Raw genomic sequence first — 14,603 nt, forward strand, 5'->3', positions numbered from 1 at the left:
GCAAGTTCGTTCCCTAGGGCTGGTGTTTACTAAGTGATATAAATTGTCCCGATCGAGATAGGTTAAGGGCGTTTCAAAGAAAGTTTATGAGGCAGGGCTGGGGAGTTTTATGACCAGGGAAACGTGGAGCGCGGCATGATGTTCATTGGTTGTTCAAAAACTTTAAACGGCGTTATGGTAAACGTGATCCCCCAAGGCAGTTCGTCGGCGGTTGTTCACTCAGGGGCGAAGGTAGGGGGAGAGACCTTAGAAGATTTCGCCGATTGCAATTTGGTTTTGGCCACTGTGGGATATTCCGGGGCCGCTGAGGATATGATACTGTCTTTATCCGTAGATCAGATCCTTAGAGGATGTGGCAAAAATGCTGGAGAGAGATGTAGGTGTAAAAGAGGTTGGGGTGCCAAAGTCCACTGAGGGTGCTAAGTCAGTTAGAATGGGACCCGAGGGTCGACCGACTTGGGATGATTTGATGCATTTGATAATGAAGGCTTTGAGTCGATCCCATGATTCTGGAGGATGGGCTAATGCAAGTGCATCGGAAGCGTTGCCACCCTTGCCACCGTTTTGGAAAGATAGGCAGGGCTCCTAAGGTAGCAGGGGTGAGGGGGGGGGGTACCTTCAATTAAGGGCAATGTTCGACCACGTATCAGGTCATTTAGTCCCAATTGTCAATGTTTTATTTGTTGCCAGGGAGGCCATTTTGCCCGGGAGTGCCGTCGGAGGTCCGGGTGCATCGAAAGATTCTATGTGATTGTGGTTTGATTTTCTCACGGCTCATGGTTGTGTGGTTGATTTGTATCGGGAATGTGTTAAGTGGTAGGAGATAAAATTGTGCATGCTCAACATACATGTATATTGAACTCTGCTGGCCATAGGTTAGAAGTCCGTCGGGAAATGGTGAAAGATTGCACTGTAATATGCCCCCCCCCCCTCCCCTGAGTAAGGTGATCTTAACCGGTTATATGACGAGAAAAGGTCAGGGGAGTATGTGGTTGAACCATCTGCGCAGTAGAGGGGTTGCTTCCCCGGATGATTACAGACCAACCCGATTCAGTACATTTGGAGATGACTAATGGGGGAGAACGAGAGGTTATCCTTAGACCAGGGACAGTTTTGGCTTGTGTCGTAGAAGTCGACACAGTTGTGGCTGAAAGCGATAAGGTCCCAGAAAATAGTGGGCGACAGAGATGTATTGCCGCCATATTATGTAGACTTGTATACCAAAGCTAGTGAATAGCGGACAGGTAAACAGGTGTTCTTCGGCGATTGTTGATGGACTTTAAAGACGTGTTACGTTCGTCCTTCCTTTGGCCCGGTAGGAGCGCAGATTGCACTGGCTTTGTTAGTACGTGTTCAACCTGTAACCGTAACGAGAAACCCCGCCAAAATGTCAGAGTGGTGTTGGGCGAATATCACACTGGAGTGCCGCTGGAACCGGTACATTTAGATATTCTCAGCCCATTCCAAGTTAGCGCTAGGGGGAATAGGTATATTTTGCTTACGGTCGACCAATTCACTAAATGGGCGAGATATTTGCGTAGCCAGCCAGAACGCTGAGTTGATAGCTAGGGCATTTTTAGAGGATTTTGTGTGTCGGCTGGGTACTCCCTAACAGGTACATACTGATCAGGGGGCGTAATTTCGATGGGGCGTTATTTGTGGCTTTCTGCGAATTGTTCGAGATATCTAAGACCGGAACCACGCCTTATAGGTCATGTTCAAACGATATAATTGTTTTATTGCTACAGGTCATTCGTTGCTATTTGAAGCACGATAACCGTCATTGGGACGAAGATTTGCTTTTGTTTGGGATGGCTATCCGCTTTATGGTCACACCGAAAGACAGGATATACGCGCAGTGTGCTAGGGAGAGAGGTCGATTTCCCAGTGGAATTAGTCTTGGGGGGTGTCGAATTCTTGGTGGCCCTGGTTGATGACCGGTTGAGGAGTCCACAAGGAGGCAAGGCAACAGTTGGGGCTAAGTCAAGATAGAAACGTACGTATGATCTTATGCTGGTTCAGCGTTCTTTCCCTGTCTGAGATTTGGTCTGTAGAGGGGATCTCGGGGCTGAGGCTGGACGGAGTAGGACATTGTGTCCAATTTTCATAGTGCCATTTATTAGCTCTGGAGGTATTGTCACTGGTGTTAAATCGGGTTGTAGGGCATGGCCGAAACGATGTGTTACATCATGATGTTTTGCGGTTGTGTGACAGCCCGCGTAGTTTCGTTGTAGGTTACGAGGAAGAGACATGAACTTTTATCGGGTAGCGAACGAGTTACTAGGTCTACTGTCCCCGCTCCCGCTATCCCCGCTGGCGGCGACCCTTGGGGTCTTGGTGAGATCACTAGAGGACCTCCCGGACCCCCCCCCCCCCCCCCATCCTCCTGACTCCTCGGACCTCATTCTGTCTGTATCTTGTTCAGGGGAAGTCGGATCTTCAGACAGGCAGTTGTCGCCTTGTGGTTCTCTTCCGTTGGTGCGGGGCTCTTATCGGAGACCCCGCCCCATGGCCGAGGATTCCTGGACGGGTGGCCTGGGCTTGGAGACCATGTTTCGCCTACCCTTGGCTACACAAGGTCGTTTAGTTCGGCCTCCCACAAACCTTTGCGATTGTCAGTGTTAGGTAGGGATTTGGATAATCTATTGGGCAGGGTTTTATTTTCATAGCTATGGCCGATGATCTTTTGGACGAGAGTGGGAACATTCATTCTTCCGGGGCAGGTAATGTGCCAAGCCGCCATGTGTTATTCTCTGTTCCTAACTTTGCATGATTGGGGGATGGATTTCATTGTAACTGTGCTGTTGCAGTTAACCTTTCAGAGGTGTTGTCCCCGTTTTCATAAGCGGTGGGGGCATTGCAGACCTGACCACCAAGCCATGTACTGCTCCCAAGATCAGAAATAATATGTGACGTACATGTAACCCATCATTTTACACCTTTCCACACATTTGGAGGCATTTTTACAATGAACTGGCTTTCTTTCTTGAATGAACATGTTTATCTTATTTCTTTTTTTCTTTCTTTCTATTTCCTTGTTTATGCATTGTATAAATTCTCTTATCACAAACAATGTTTAAGTTCCGATACAGGGAAAAACAACAAACACACAAAAGGTAATAATAAAAATAATAATAATTGTAAAAAATTTTAGTAACTAAGAAATAAACATTTTAGAATTTGAGAAAACAAACAAAAACATAGCACATAATAAAAGTTCATAAAATTTATTTCAGAAACCTAATGACAATGAATTAGTAAATAACTTGTATTAAAATAGAACTATTTAAATCCAACATTTGATACTATTTACAAAGTTGGAAAGTATTTTTTTATCACAATGTATTACAAATGTAAACTTATTAATTTGAACAAGATCAATTAATCCTCCTAATTTATCATCAAATGTCTTCTGAAAGACATGTGGAATTATAATGAGAAAAGGTTTGACTGATCACAAGTTATACAATTTGACCAGTAATTCACCCCAAAACTGACCATTATCTCCCCTTAGGAGGCCATATTCTGCATAATGTTGAGTTAATTACAGATTATTGCTAATGAACGTTATAAACATTTCCTGGCATAATGTTCACAATTTAATAAATTAAAGACCTTAAAGATGCAATTTTCTTGAAGATGCAATAGAGCCGCACCTCATTAGAATACCACGCATAATGGAATTTACATGAGCAATTTTTAAAGCTTGACATTACATGTCGTTGCATTGATTTGGAGAAATTGAGATTTGCATAGTGACAATTCAGTTCTTCCATTTTATGGACATATTAATATCAGAAATGATTACACATGTGACAGAACATGTTGGTTTTGTTTGCTTGAGATACAATGTATTAAAACTTACGACACAAATATAATAAAGCACTGTGATAAAGCTCATGGCAAAATTTTCAGCTGTGTAAGACATTTGCAAACTTTCTTTGAATATTGACATTTCAGAAGGGTAAAAGGTTTCATTAATTGACATGAGTGTGTGAAATAAGAATGCCTCAGTGAAATTTGCTTTGCAACAGATCACATGTGAATATGCCTTATGTTTCATATTATGTATTTTTTAAAATTGTATGAAGAACAGAAGTTTTACATGTTGATGTTTTTACGTAAAAATGGGGCAATGGTTACCAGACAACAATACAGAAATTAAAAAATGAGGTAGATTTGTTACTTTCAAACAAAATTGTACACAATATACATATATAAAACCACAACCAATTCTTCAACATTATATGTATATATATATATATTAATATTAATATAATACACAGAAATGATATCATAAGTTGATTAATGAAGCAGGTGATCTTCAATAATGTTTAATAAAAAAAAAAAAAAGAAAAAGATCCTTTTGAAACATGTCCACTAATTAAATACAATATTATCTACAAAAACATATCTCATTGATCTCTACTTATACAGATCTATTGCTGATTATATGTATCCTCACATGTACACACACAAAATGGCACCACTGTTACACTACCACGCAAGCAAAAGTTCATCACTACCCCAGCAAAAGTTCATCACTACCCAAGCAAAAGTTCATCACTACCCCAGCAAAAGTTCACCACTATGTAAGCAAAAGTTCATCACTACCCCAGCAAAAGTTCATCACTACCCAAGCAAAGGTTCACCACTACCCCAGCAAAAGTTCATCACTACCCAAGCAAAGATTCACCACTACCCAAGCAAAAGTTCACCACTACCCATGCAAAAGTTCACCTACTACAATACACTGAATATTATAAAATATCAGTTTGTTCGAACAATTCTTCTTTGCATTCACCAAAAAAAAAAAAAGAAAAAAATGTCGTCTTAGAATCACATATACTGCTGTGGTTTTAATGCTCATCATTAAAGCATTATTCAGACTATGGGTATTCTGGATATTTCAATACGAATGTTACCATCGAAACTGTTTGCAGAATATATAATCTTGGAAATCTATCTCTATCAGTAATGTCATATGTGTTTTCCCTTCACGATGAACCTTTTACAATCAAGGTACTTCAATGATCTCCCATTTTAACAGCATGCTTATATCGGTTGCTAGCAAGACGCCTTTGTTCTCAATGTCCAGGGTTACATTGACAGATCAGTTTATTTCACTTTGTACCACAGGACTCATGCGTTGTTCTATCCATTCCTTAATGTCTTGTCTAACTCGCTCGCCGTCTTCTCCTGGTTCGGAATGCAACTGATGATAAAAGCCAGTATATACCTGAAAAAATGAGACTATGACTGTAACACCGTACGCTCTCGTGTGGACAATCATCCCTTACCTTCCCCCATGTTAACTGTACTGGAGACAGGTGAGCACGGGGGTTCCCCAAATGGGGGATTAGGGGATCTGCTGAAAATTTGGTTCACCACTGACCCACCAAAACAGAATGATTCACATTGAATAGGATTATGGACAAATCCGATTCGGTTACAAATTCGATTTGAACGAGAATATGGTTCAATTGTGCTAAATTCAATTTGATTATGACTGTGCATGTTTGCGACACATGGAATCCCAAAGCTATACCAGAAATGCGATACATTGGAAGGTGGCATGAAAATCAATTCTGAAAAAATGTGAATAAATTTGAATTGAGGCAAATTAAATGAACCATATTTAATGTGTAACAGCCTTTGTTATTAAATACCTAATAGTTTGTTTGCAGCTTTTAGAATGTTTTCACCTCTATTGGTACTTTTGACAGGAACACACAGAGTATGTCTTGAACACCTGAAGCTTCGGTTTTTAACAAAATAATCCTAACAAGTAGCCCTCACCAGCATGGACTTTTTAGGGATACAAAGTACTATACAGATATACGGTAAATCAACAATGTTAAATATTTTAATATGTTAAGATCTAAACCATGCCAGTTATAACGCTAAAATACAACTGGATTTGTATGAAACAACCATAATGTATATTTAATTTATTACACTAGATATATTTGCTGTATACCTTCAGTGTTTTATCTTTGCTTCTTATTTTTTCATTCATCAGAGTAGCTCCTGAAACATCCACTATTTTATCAGTATCACCATGTAGAATAAGGACGGGCCACTCAATCTGCTCGAAATTCTCCTGAATGCGGTTCATGGCATCCAGCATGCACAATCCCCATCTGTGGAGAGAATAATTTTGAAAGAATAACAGATTGGAAACAAAACTGATTTAACTGGGGGAAAATGAAGTGAACCCTCAACAAATGTACTTCACTTAAGTATAAAGGTTATTAGACATTCAGGTAAGCAATAAAACTATTATAAGTGAAATTATAAAACTAATCTACTGAAGGAAATGTATTATTTCACACTAACATTGCATCTCCATTTAGACAGCTATCCTTCAGATCTTTTAACACCATGACTTAGTGAAAGATGGCACAAAACCCTACTCTTGTGCAGCCAGACTTGCAGACAGGAGGGTTGTATCTCTATGAATATCTCTGATGCGGCACACTCAGAAGTGGTGGGTGGGAGGACAGATTCAAGTTTGTGTGCATTTGCTGCTTCCATTATTCTAATTGACAAAATTACACAATATCATGCTCAGCCCATACTTTATACTTGACCTGTTGTGAAATGTTGCTTTTATCTTGAATTTGCCCTTGTTTAATACTATATTAACTTACTTTGCCTTCAAACCACCGTGCCAAACTAGAGGGTCATTTTTATATCTCTCAACCTGTGGGATATAAAATGCACATTTAGATAACATACAAGATCATAGATGTGTTTAGAAGTGAAAAAAAAAAAAAAAAAAGGAATGATTTATCTTTAATATGAACAAGAGTTAAAATGCAGGAAGATTGTTCTCTATTATTTTTCCATACTAGTTAATATGTGAATTCTTCATATACAGTGATAGTGTTGTAATTTCACACTCTTACAGGATATTTAGTGCAACAGGACAGGCATACTCATGACCCTGAATGTAACCCTAATTTTGAAGCCAACAAAAAGGCTTTGTATATGTAGTAGTATATCTAAATACAGTACACCAAAAGCAATAACATGAACAGTGTCTTTTTAACTTCAAAGAGTACAAACAACAGCATGTACATGTAACTGCTCTAGTGAGTTAACCCTCACCACTGTGCATGATGCATGAATAATATATCTCCACATTTAACAACAGGCAAGATAATCAACAAAAGTCTACACCAGAGTGTAAACCAAAACAAAGGGGTGGAAAGGTCATTAACAGAAGAAAGATGTTAAAAATATTGTATGTGCAATATGGAATGTTAAAATTATTGTTAATACTGAATTTATGAAGAAATATATCATATATCATTACCAATGTCATTAGTCCAACACCAACAAATACTAATGCTTTAACAACTTCTTTTATTCTGACTGTCCCCTCTTCCCACACTACCATTACAGTTCCCCCAGTCCCCTTTATTGCCCCCCCCCCCCCCCAACCAATTTCACAGGCATAACAAAAAAAAAAAACAACAAAAAACAAGATGACTATTTCATATGGTGCCAACTCAATTACACGCTGATTAGTTCATAATAATTAAAGTGAATTATATCAATAAGCTTAATGGCCGCACAAACTGGTTTAACACTAAGTACATGTAGTGCTCCTGCTTTTCGTGAACCTGGCAAATAATAATCTATCTTTAAATGTCAAAACTCTTTCCATGAGGGGTAAGACTTCAGAACAGGAATGGAGTTTACCACTTGTAAGTTGCGAGTTACAACCTCTGTTGCCATCCAACCCACAGGACACTGTGGCCACAACCACGACAACAGTGTAGCCAGGTACAGCTGAAATGCAGGGAAAAGTCACCAAACTCATGCCTCAAGCCTTGGCACAAATAACGCATTCAACCATTTGATGCTTTAACACAAAACAGGTGGTGTTAGTGTTAATAAGACACTCGGTCAGTATAGAGTTAAGTGTCAATTTACCACCCATACCAGTGCAACGTGCATACAAGATAATAGCATAGGAAGAGTTCAGGCAGAAATCACTACACCAACAAATCACTACACCAACATATCAGAATTGTTACCGCTGCAGCATCTCTGCTGACACCACTGTTATCTAAACACATCACTGGAAATTGTGGGCATATCCGAGCAACCCATTTCCCCATGTATTGCTGCAAAGAATATCAGTTGTAGTCTATATGAGGGAGTACTTTGTTTTGAAATCTGAATCACATAGTGTGTAATAAATGGTAAATTTAAGATACTTTTTGAAACTGACTGGAGTTAAACTCTACAAATTAAGATTCAGATAAGCTTTCTTTCAAACCTGATGTCATTTTGTTCAGTCTGATATATAAGTAGTAACAGTTTTAGATTCCATGAAGTTTTTAGGATTATACTCATGAAAACTAGAGACAACCATGTTAGTGCAAGCTGTCTGCACTAATGAGTGACCAATTGACCACCTACCCTGAAAGGTGACAAGGCTTCTGGACTGGCCACAATGGCAGCAGCTATTAACACAATACCCTCAAAGTATTTTGCTCTTTCTAGTCCACACATCACAGCTATGGCACCACCCTGCAGAAACAAATTCTCCGAACTGGCAAATACTCATAAAAAAATAAGGCATCAAATGTTAGAAGAACCCTAAAGGGGAGCAAGTTCATTAAGATTTTTAAAAAAAATCAATCACATTTACTTTTTGAGTATTACAATGACATGAAAGAGCCTAAATTACATTTGAAAATCCTTTCAGTTTCTTTTAATGGTTTTGAGAATACACATCAGAGGTGAACCTTGAAGAGAAGCAAACAGAGTAAAAATTTGTACGTCTTTAACTTCTGGTATCCTATATCATCCACATGAACACACCATAGAATGTCCAATCATGAACAATGGCAGCCCGGGATACTCGTCCCTCTTCTTGTCACAATGCTGGAAAACATCACTGATGTATGTACTAAACGTTTCAATGTGAACTCTGTCACCTTCACTCTGACCATGACCAACTGAAACAGGAAAAGCAGAAAGTTATCAACTCCTAAAGATACAGGATATACTGATGGATCATAATGGTCATGGCCATAAACACTTTACAGACATATTGCTTCAGCAGTTCTGCTTAACGTAGCATTACATGCTTTTGGCAAAATGGGCCCAAGATTTAACTGTGTCAGTGTGAGGAGGAGCTAAACTGCACTTGGGAAGTGGTACACTCTCTGAGACACCTGGGTAGATTAGATTTAGATAAGAACTGGTTTGAATTAGACACCAGTCTTGACTTGCAGAAGACCATCAAAACTTAAGAGACCGAAACTACAATTGGACAGGGACCGGGCTAGACCAACCAAGAGTTTGGGATCACAGATCAGATTTTAGAGGAGTGGCTAGATTGGGAGGAGACTTGGTGGGGAGGTGGGCCCCTCCATGTCTAAACTGGCTGCCTCCATGTCTAGACTGGCCGCCTCTGTGTCTAGACTGGCCGCCTCCGTGTCTAGACTGGCCCCCTCCATGTCTAGACTAGCTGCCTCCATGTCTTAGCTGGCTGCCTCCGTGTCTGGACTGGCCACCTCCGTGTCTAATCTGGCTGCCTCCGTGTCTAGACTGGCCCCTCCGTGTCTAGATTGGCCACCGTCAAGTCTAGACTGGCTGCCTACATGTGTAGACTGGCTGCCCACATGTCTAGACTGGCTGCCTCCATGTGTAGATTGGCTGCCCACATGTCTAGACTGGCTGCCTCCATGTGTAGATTGGCTGCCCACATGTCTAGACTGGCCGCCTACATGTGTAGACTGGCTGCCCACATGTCTAGACTGGCTGCCTCCATGTCTAGACTGGCTGCCTCCATGTCTAGATTGGCTGCCTCTATCTACAATGACTACTAAATTACAATTTAGCTCAATGTTAAGAAATGATGAATCATGCATTTATCCTACCATTATTTTCTATTTAGATGTTTTGGCTTTCTTGATCTGTAACTAAAATAACTTTCATTGAGAATTATATTTTAACTGAATATAGAGAAATGATAAATCGTACATTTATTCAACATAAATGTGGGGGAAACCCACAACCATCTGCAGGTTGCTGGCAGACCTTCCCACGTACGGCCAGAGAGAAAGCCTGCATGAGTTGGACTTGAACTCACAGCGACCGCATTGGTGAGAGACTCCTGGGTCATTACGCTGTGCTAGCGCGCTAACCAACTGAGCCACGGAGGCCCCTTTATTCAACAAATATTTTCCATTTAGAAATTCCTTGATGGATAAATAAAATATACTTGCCATTTTCTCTGTTTCCAGCCTTCAGAACTTTGACATCATCTATGTTGATAGACTATCAGCATAACAACAGGGTAGCTACCAAGCCTGGCTTGCTAAAAACTATAAGCTTTAATACGCCCTACAGTCAATCACGCAGACGTACATGTACATGCGGCAATAATTTTTTTGTGCCAATGTAAAAAAAAATAGGAAATATAGAAATTTTTTCCAAATAACAGGAGATTTATAGGATCCTATTAAAAAAAATAGCAAAATATAGGAAATATAGGAGCGCTGGAACCACTGGCTGCTGTATAAATGACCGTTATGACGTGTGGCAGGTGTGCACAGGCAGCTGTCACCCACTGACACTAAAACACTTACCATGATCATGGGAGAAGACCAAACAACCGATGTTCACAAGAATCTCAGCCACCTTGGTGTACCAAAGACAGTGCTCTGCGACTCCATGGGCAATAAACACAAGAGCTCTGAAACAGGAAGAAACAATAATAAAATTACACATTAAAGAAAAACAACAAAAAATAGAACAAAATGTATGCCATTACATAATTACACCTGTTGGTTGCATTGAATCTCTGTGTACAAGACTTTGTATACTAAAAATCCTATTTTGAAATTAAACCCAAGGCCATATTTTCTGGGTGCAACAATAAATAACAGCAGTTAACCTAACTGCTATAGCATTATAATGTATATGGAATTTGATATTAAATAAGCCACATGTAATTGTGATGGAAACTGTTTACTGAAGATGTATTTTAGGTGCAAAACATGACTTGCGGCTATGTATAATGCAGAAACTTATGCGACAATCTGTCTTGCAGTGTTCTTAGCCAAAGCTTAAATTAAAAAGAGGATAAAATTTAAACAAAACATTTGCTATTTTCAATAAGTTGATGTTGAAAATGTGCAGTTACTCACCAGTCCCTTGCTAGTAAGCTGCACACTTGGCCTAATATTATATACATGTCAACAATTTTTTCACTTTTTAAAGCTGACTCAGCTTGCAAATTTTTAGGGGAACTGGTTGTATTATCTACAAGAACATTAAAACACTGTAGCCTACCAATCATAACTATGAGGAGTCATAGTTAATTTTGAAACATAAAATACTGACACTGGTGCATGTTATTCATTCCTTGAGGTCACTGCACCAATAATTCCTGTCATACAGACAAATGAAAATATGACAAACATGAATTCATATCATACAGTCAAATGAAGGTATGACTAACTAGAAGATGGCATGCTCAAAGGGAAGATATGATCATGCCTGTTTACAACCATAAACATCATAAGGTTTACTCTAAAATGTAACATAAAAGGCAATGAGACTCATGTACAATGTGAACTTTCTTTTCCTTGTCCTGAAACTATAATAAAACTGAAAATTGGAGATTTATTACATGGCAGTAAATATGCATTGTGACTCACTGTGTATTTATCCTCACTAGCTGAATTCCTGCACAGCTGAGTAATATGGTTGTACATGACATACTATATGGTCAGTTTCCTATGTCATCTGATATTAGTTGAATTATCAAGCAGCATGTTATTTACTGTAATTATAGTGCTTTCTGTAATAATTGCAAACACTCTATCTACTGTAACTATAAAGGAAGTACATGTACACAGGTCCGTCCTTTCTGTTCTACGACACTCAATCATGTACATTCTTCTGGCCAATACAAATTAAAGAGGAAGATTATTACCGGAAACATGTTTTTGCAAAAACAAGGCAGGATAACCATAAATATTAGTGAAACATCTTTTTCTGCAAAATTTTATGTCCAATTGTTACAATTAATGTTTAATATAAGTTTCAGTTAGCTCTATGCCCAATAAAGTAGTGACCTAAATGGCATTGGATTCATTTATTTGACTGGTGTTTTACAGTGTAGAAGGTTTTTACACTCATACACCTGCAGCCAGCATTATAACTGGAGGAAACCAAAAAGAGCCTGGTAGAAATCCACGACCATGCACAGGTTGATGGCATACTTTCCACTGAGAGAAAGCATGAGCATGAGCTGGACATGAACTGGCCGCAATCACTTTAGTCAGTCAATAAGCTTTGCTGGCATGTTAACCCCAGGGTGAGGGAGGCCGCTCAACTTGTCCTCTCTATTTTGAAACCAGTACTTTTGTGGTATATTCATTTATTTGATTCGAGTTTTGCGCCATAATCAAGAATATTTCACTTATAAGAAAGTGGCCAGCATTGTAGTGGGTGGACTAGAAATAAACCTAAACAAACTAAAGCTTAAACAACTTCAACAAGCAAACAAATTATGAACTAACACAAAGAATTTTATATTTATGGAACTTCAGTTAATTCATTTCACGATACTGTAAATGACTTACAAAACACCTGTCCCTAATTAGGTTAGTTCAATGGCTTGACCAGGTTACTGACGGATATGTATAGGCATTCATTGCTCGATCAATACTAGAAGCTCAGACATGGCTATGGTGAAATACATACAACCACGATTGAGTCTTAAGCTTGGCATACACGACAGCTTAAGATGCGACCCAACTCAATTGGTCATACAGAGTTAGACCCAGTCATCGAAGGCCATACAACTTCAAGATGACAGCCATATGCGCAAGGACTGGAGTACGACTCCAGATCAGTTGCATTGTTATTTCGCATGTACAACCTCTCAGGATCCGACACAACAGTCAAGTTGAGCAGAGTTGGGTCTTTAGCTCCTGTGCATGGTGAGCTCTACTGATAACAAAAATGTAAAGAAGTATAGTAAGGACCATCCATTTATCCTACAGTCCACCAAAAATATGACACAGTTATAATGCCGGGGGCCGTGCTCATTCTGAGCGGTCGGCAGTAGGCACCTGAAGGCTTACACATGTAAGCATGCATACTTCCATCCACTAATAGGCATATTTTACTTACTTTTTTTACATCAATCATATAACAATAATAATAATATAGGAGTTCAACAGGAATGTTTTACTATAGGACTTATAATGGTCAAACGTGTATGCAGACAGCCTTCCCCCAAGTATGTGATGTACTTGTCAATGTGTTAGTTCAGTTATGTTGAGGTCTATTTTCAATCATTTCTGCAGGTAAATATCAGAAATAGTTGAAAGTAGACCTTAACATATTTTTACTGAACTAAAGTCTAAAGTGTGTATATTGTCTATCTTTAATTAAATTCACCGTGTGATGATCGGTACACCGAGTCAAAGTCACAAGTTAATGTACACCTATTCACAATGACAGTCTTGTGTCGCGCTGGGAACTAAATGTGCAGATATAATGTATATATACACAGCCTGCTGTTATATATGATATGGAGTACTGGTACCCAATTTGTTTACACAGTACCGCTAGGCTTACAGTCGTTGGACTTCAACCCGTAGAAACCTAACTAAGCAAGTCCAGTTTAGCTTAACTTATCTTGGACTACAAATGCAAGTATCCCCGGAACAACGAAACCCCGAAGCGTTACCCTACTCCATAGTGGTGTATAGTTAACTGAACCACATGTAGCTTACTTCGGCTTCCAGTCTCCTTCAATCTTCCAAACATGAGTGAAAATTTTCGTGTCGTCTGAATTGGTGAAATAGCCACTTTCTTTCGCGATAGCCATACTGCCCCCCTTGTCTACGTGGGCTCAGCCAGTAGTGTACATGTGTCTGGTATGAAAAAAAAAAACCCCACTCCAATCCCAGCCGAACATAAAGCTGGACTTCGCACTGCCTGTTCGGATGACTGGTTTTGTTCACCATCGGTTTGGGGAGAGCACTTTTTTTTTTACAAGTTATCTCCCTTCATCATAACAGGTGGTTAAAATATCGCTATGACGCCATCCTCCCGTGCAAATTACACGTTTAACATTTTTATTCTCACCGCTTTCCACTCACGACGTTCTCTGAACACCTGTCACCACTTAATGTCTTACCTCAGAAATGGGGGGCTCACTAAAAAAATTATCAGAATACCCTGTTCACGTAAAGGATAAGTAAAAAAGTTAAAGTACCGGTACTTGAAATTTTTGTTGGTCTTCAAGAATTTGAAAGTGAGTTTATTTTGGGATACGCTCTTAAAAGAACATTTAAAGGAACAAAAAGATTTCAGTCTTAAATGTATTATCAGATTGTTGATATATTATGTTCGAAATGGACTGACATGAATAAATTCGGCACGGTACCGGTACTAAAATGGTAGGCTTGCCTATTCATTAATCCCAAAGTGAAGTTTTGCAAACTAAGTGATCCGTCAAAGTTCTGGAAAACATAGAACATCTTCTACAAGCAGAACCAGGCTGTTGAACATTGACATGGTGAACAACATGCAGCGAGAATAGCGCTACGCAT

The 14,603-nt window shown here is 39.3% G+C and overlaps 1 protein-coding gene across 4 annotated transcripts; it reads right to left on the reverse strand.

Annotated features, from left to right (window-relative positions):
* Positions 1 to 3,333: 3,333 nt before the first annotated feature.
* Positions 3,334 to 14,016, reverse strand: LOC135471196 (monoglyceride lipase-like). 4 transcript variants are annotated; one of them, XM_064750306.1, is made up of 8 exons: positions 13,782 to 14,016; positions 10,617 to 10,723; positions 8,842 to 8,978; positions 8,437 to 8,547; positions 7,711 to 7,800; positions 6,654 to 6,706; positions 5,981 to 6,143; positions 3,334 to 5,239 (listed from the first exon to the last, which is right to left on the reverse strand). In XM_064750306.1, exons 1-8 carry the CDS (start codon positions 13,874 to 13,876, stop codon positions 5,114 to 5,116), a joined length of 882 nt encoding a protein of 293 aa, XP_064606376.1. In that variant the 5' UTR covers positions 13,877 to 14,016; the 3' UTR covers positions 3,334 to 5,113. The 4 variants fall into 4 exon arrangements, with proteins under 4 accessions (XP_064606376.1, XP_064606375.1, XP_064606377.1 ...); XM_064750305.1 differs by lacking the exon at positions 7,711 to 7,800 and adding an exon at positions 8,049 to 8,138 and having other exon boundaries at positions 13,782 to 14,014; XM_064750307.1 differs by lacking the exon at positions 7,711 to 7,800 and adding an exon at positions 8,049 to 8,138 and having other exon boundaries at positions 10,617 to 12,990; positions 13,782 to 13,903.
* Positions 14,017 to 14,603: the final 587 nt, after the last annotated feature.

The sequence above is a fragment of the Liolophura sinensis genome, chromosome 7, assembly GCF_032854445.1.
Source record: "Liolophura sinensis isolate JHLJ2023 chromosome 7, CUHK_Ljap_v2, whole genome shotgun sequence".
NCBI classification, from domain to species: domain Eukaryota; kingdom Metazoa; phylum Mollusca; class Polyplacophora; order Chitonida; family Chitonidae; genus Liolophura; species Liolophura sinensis.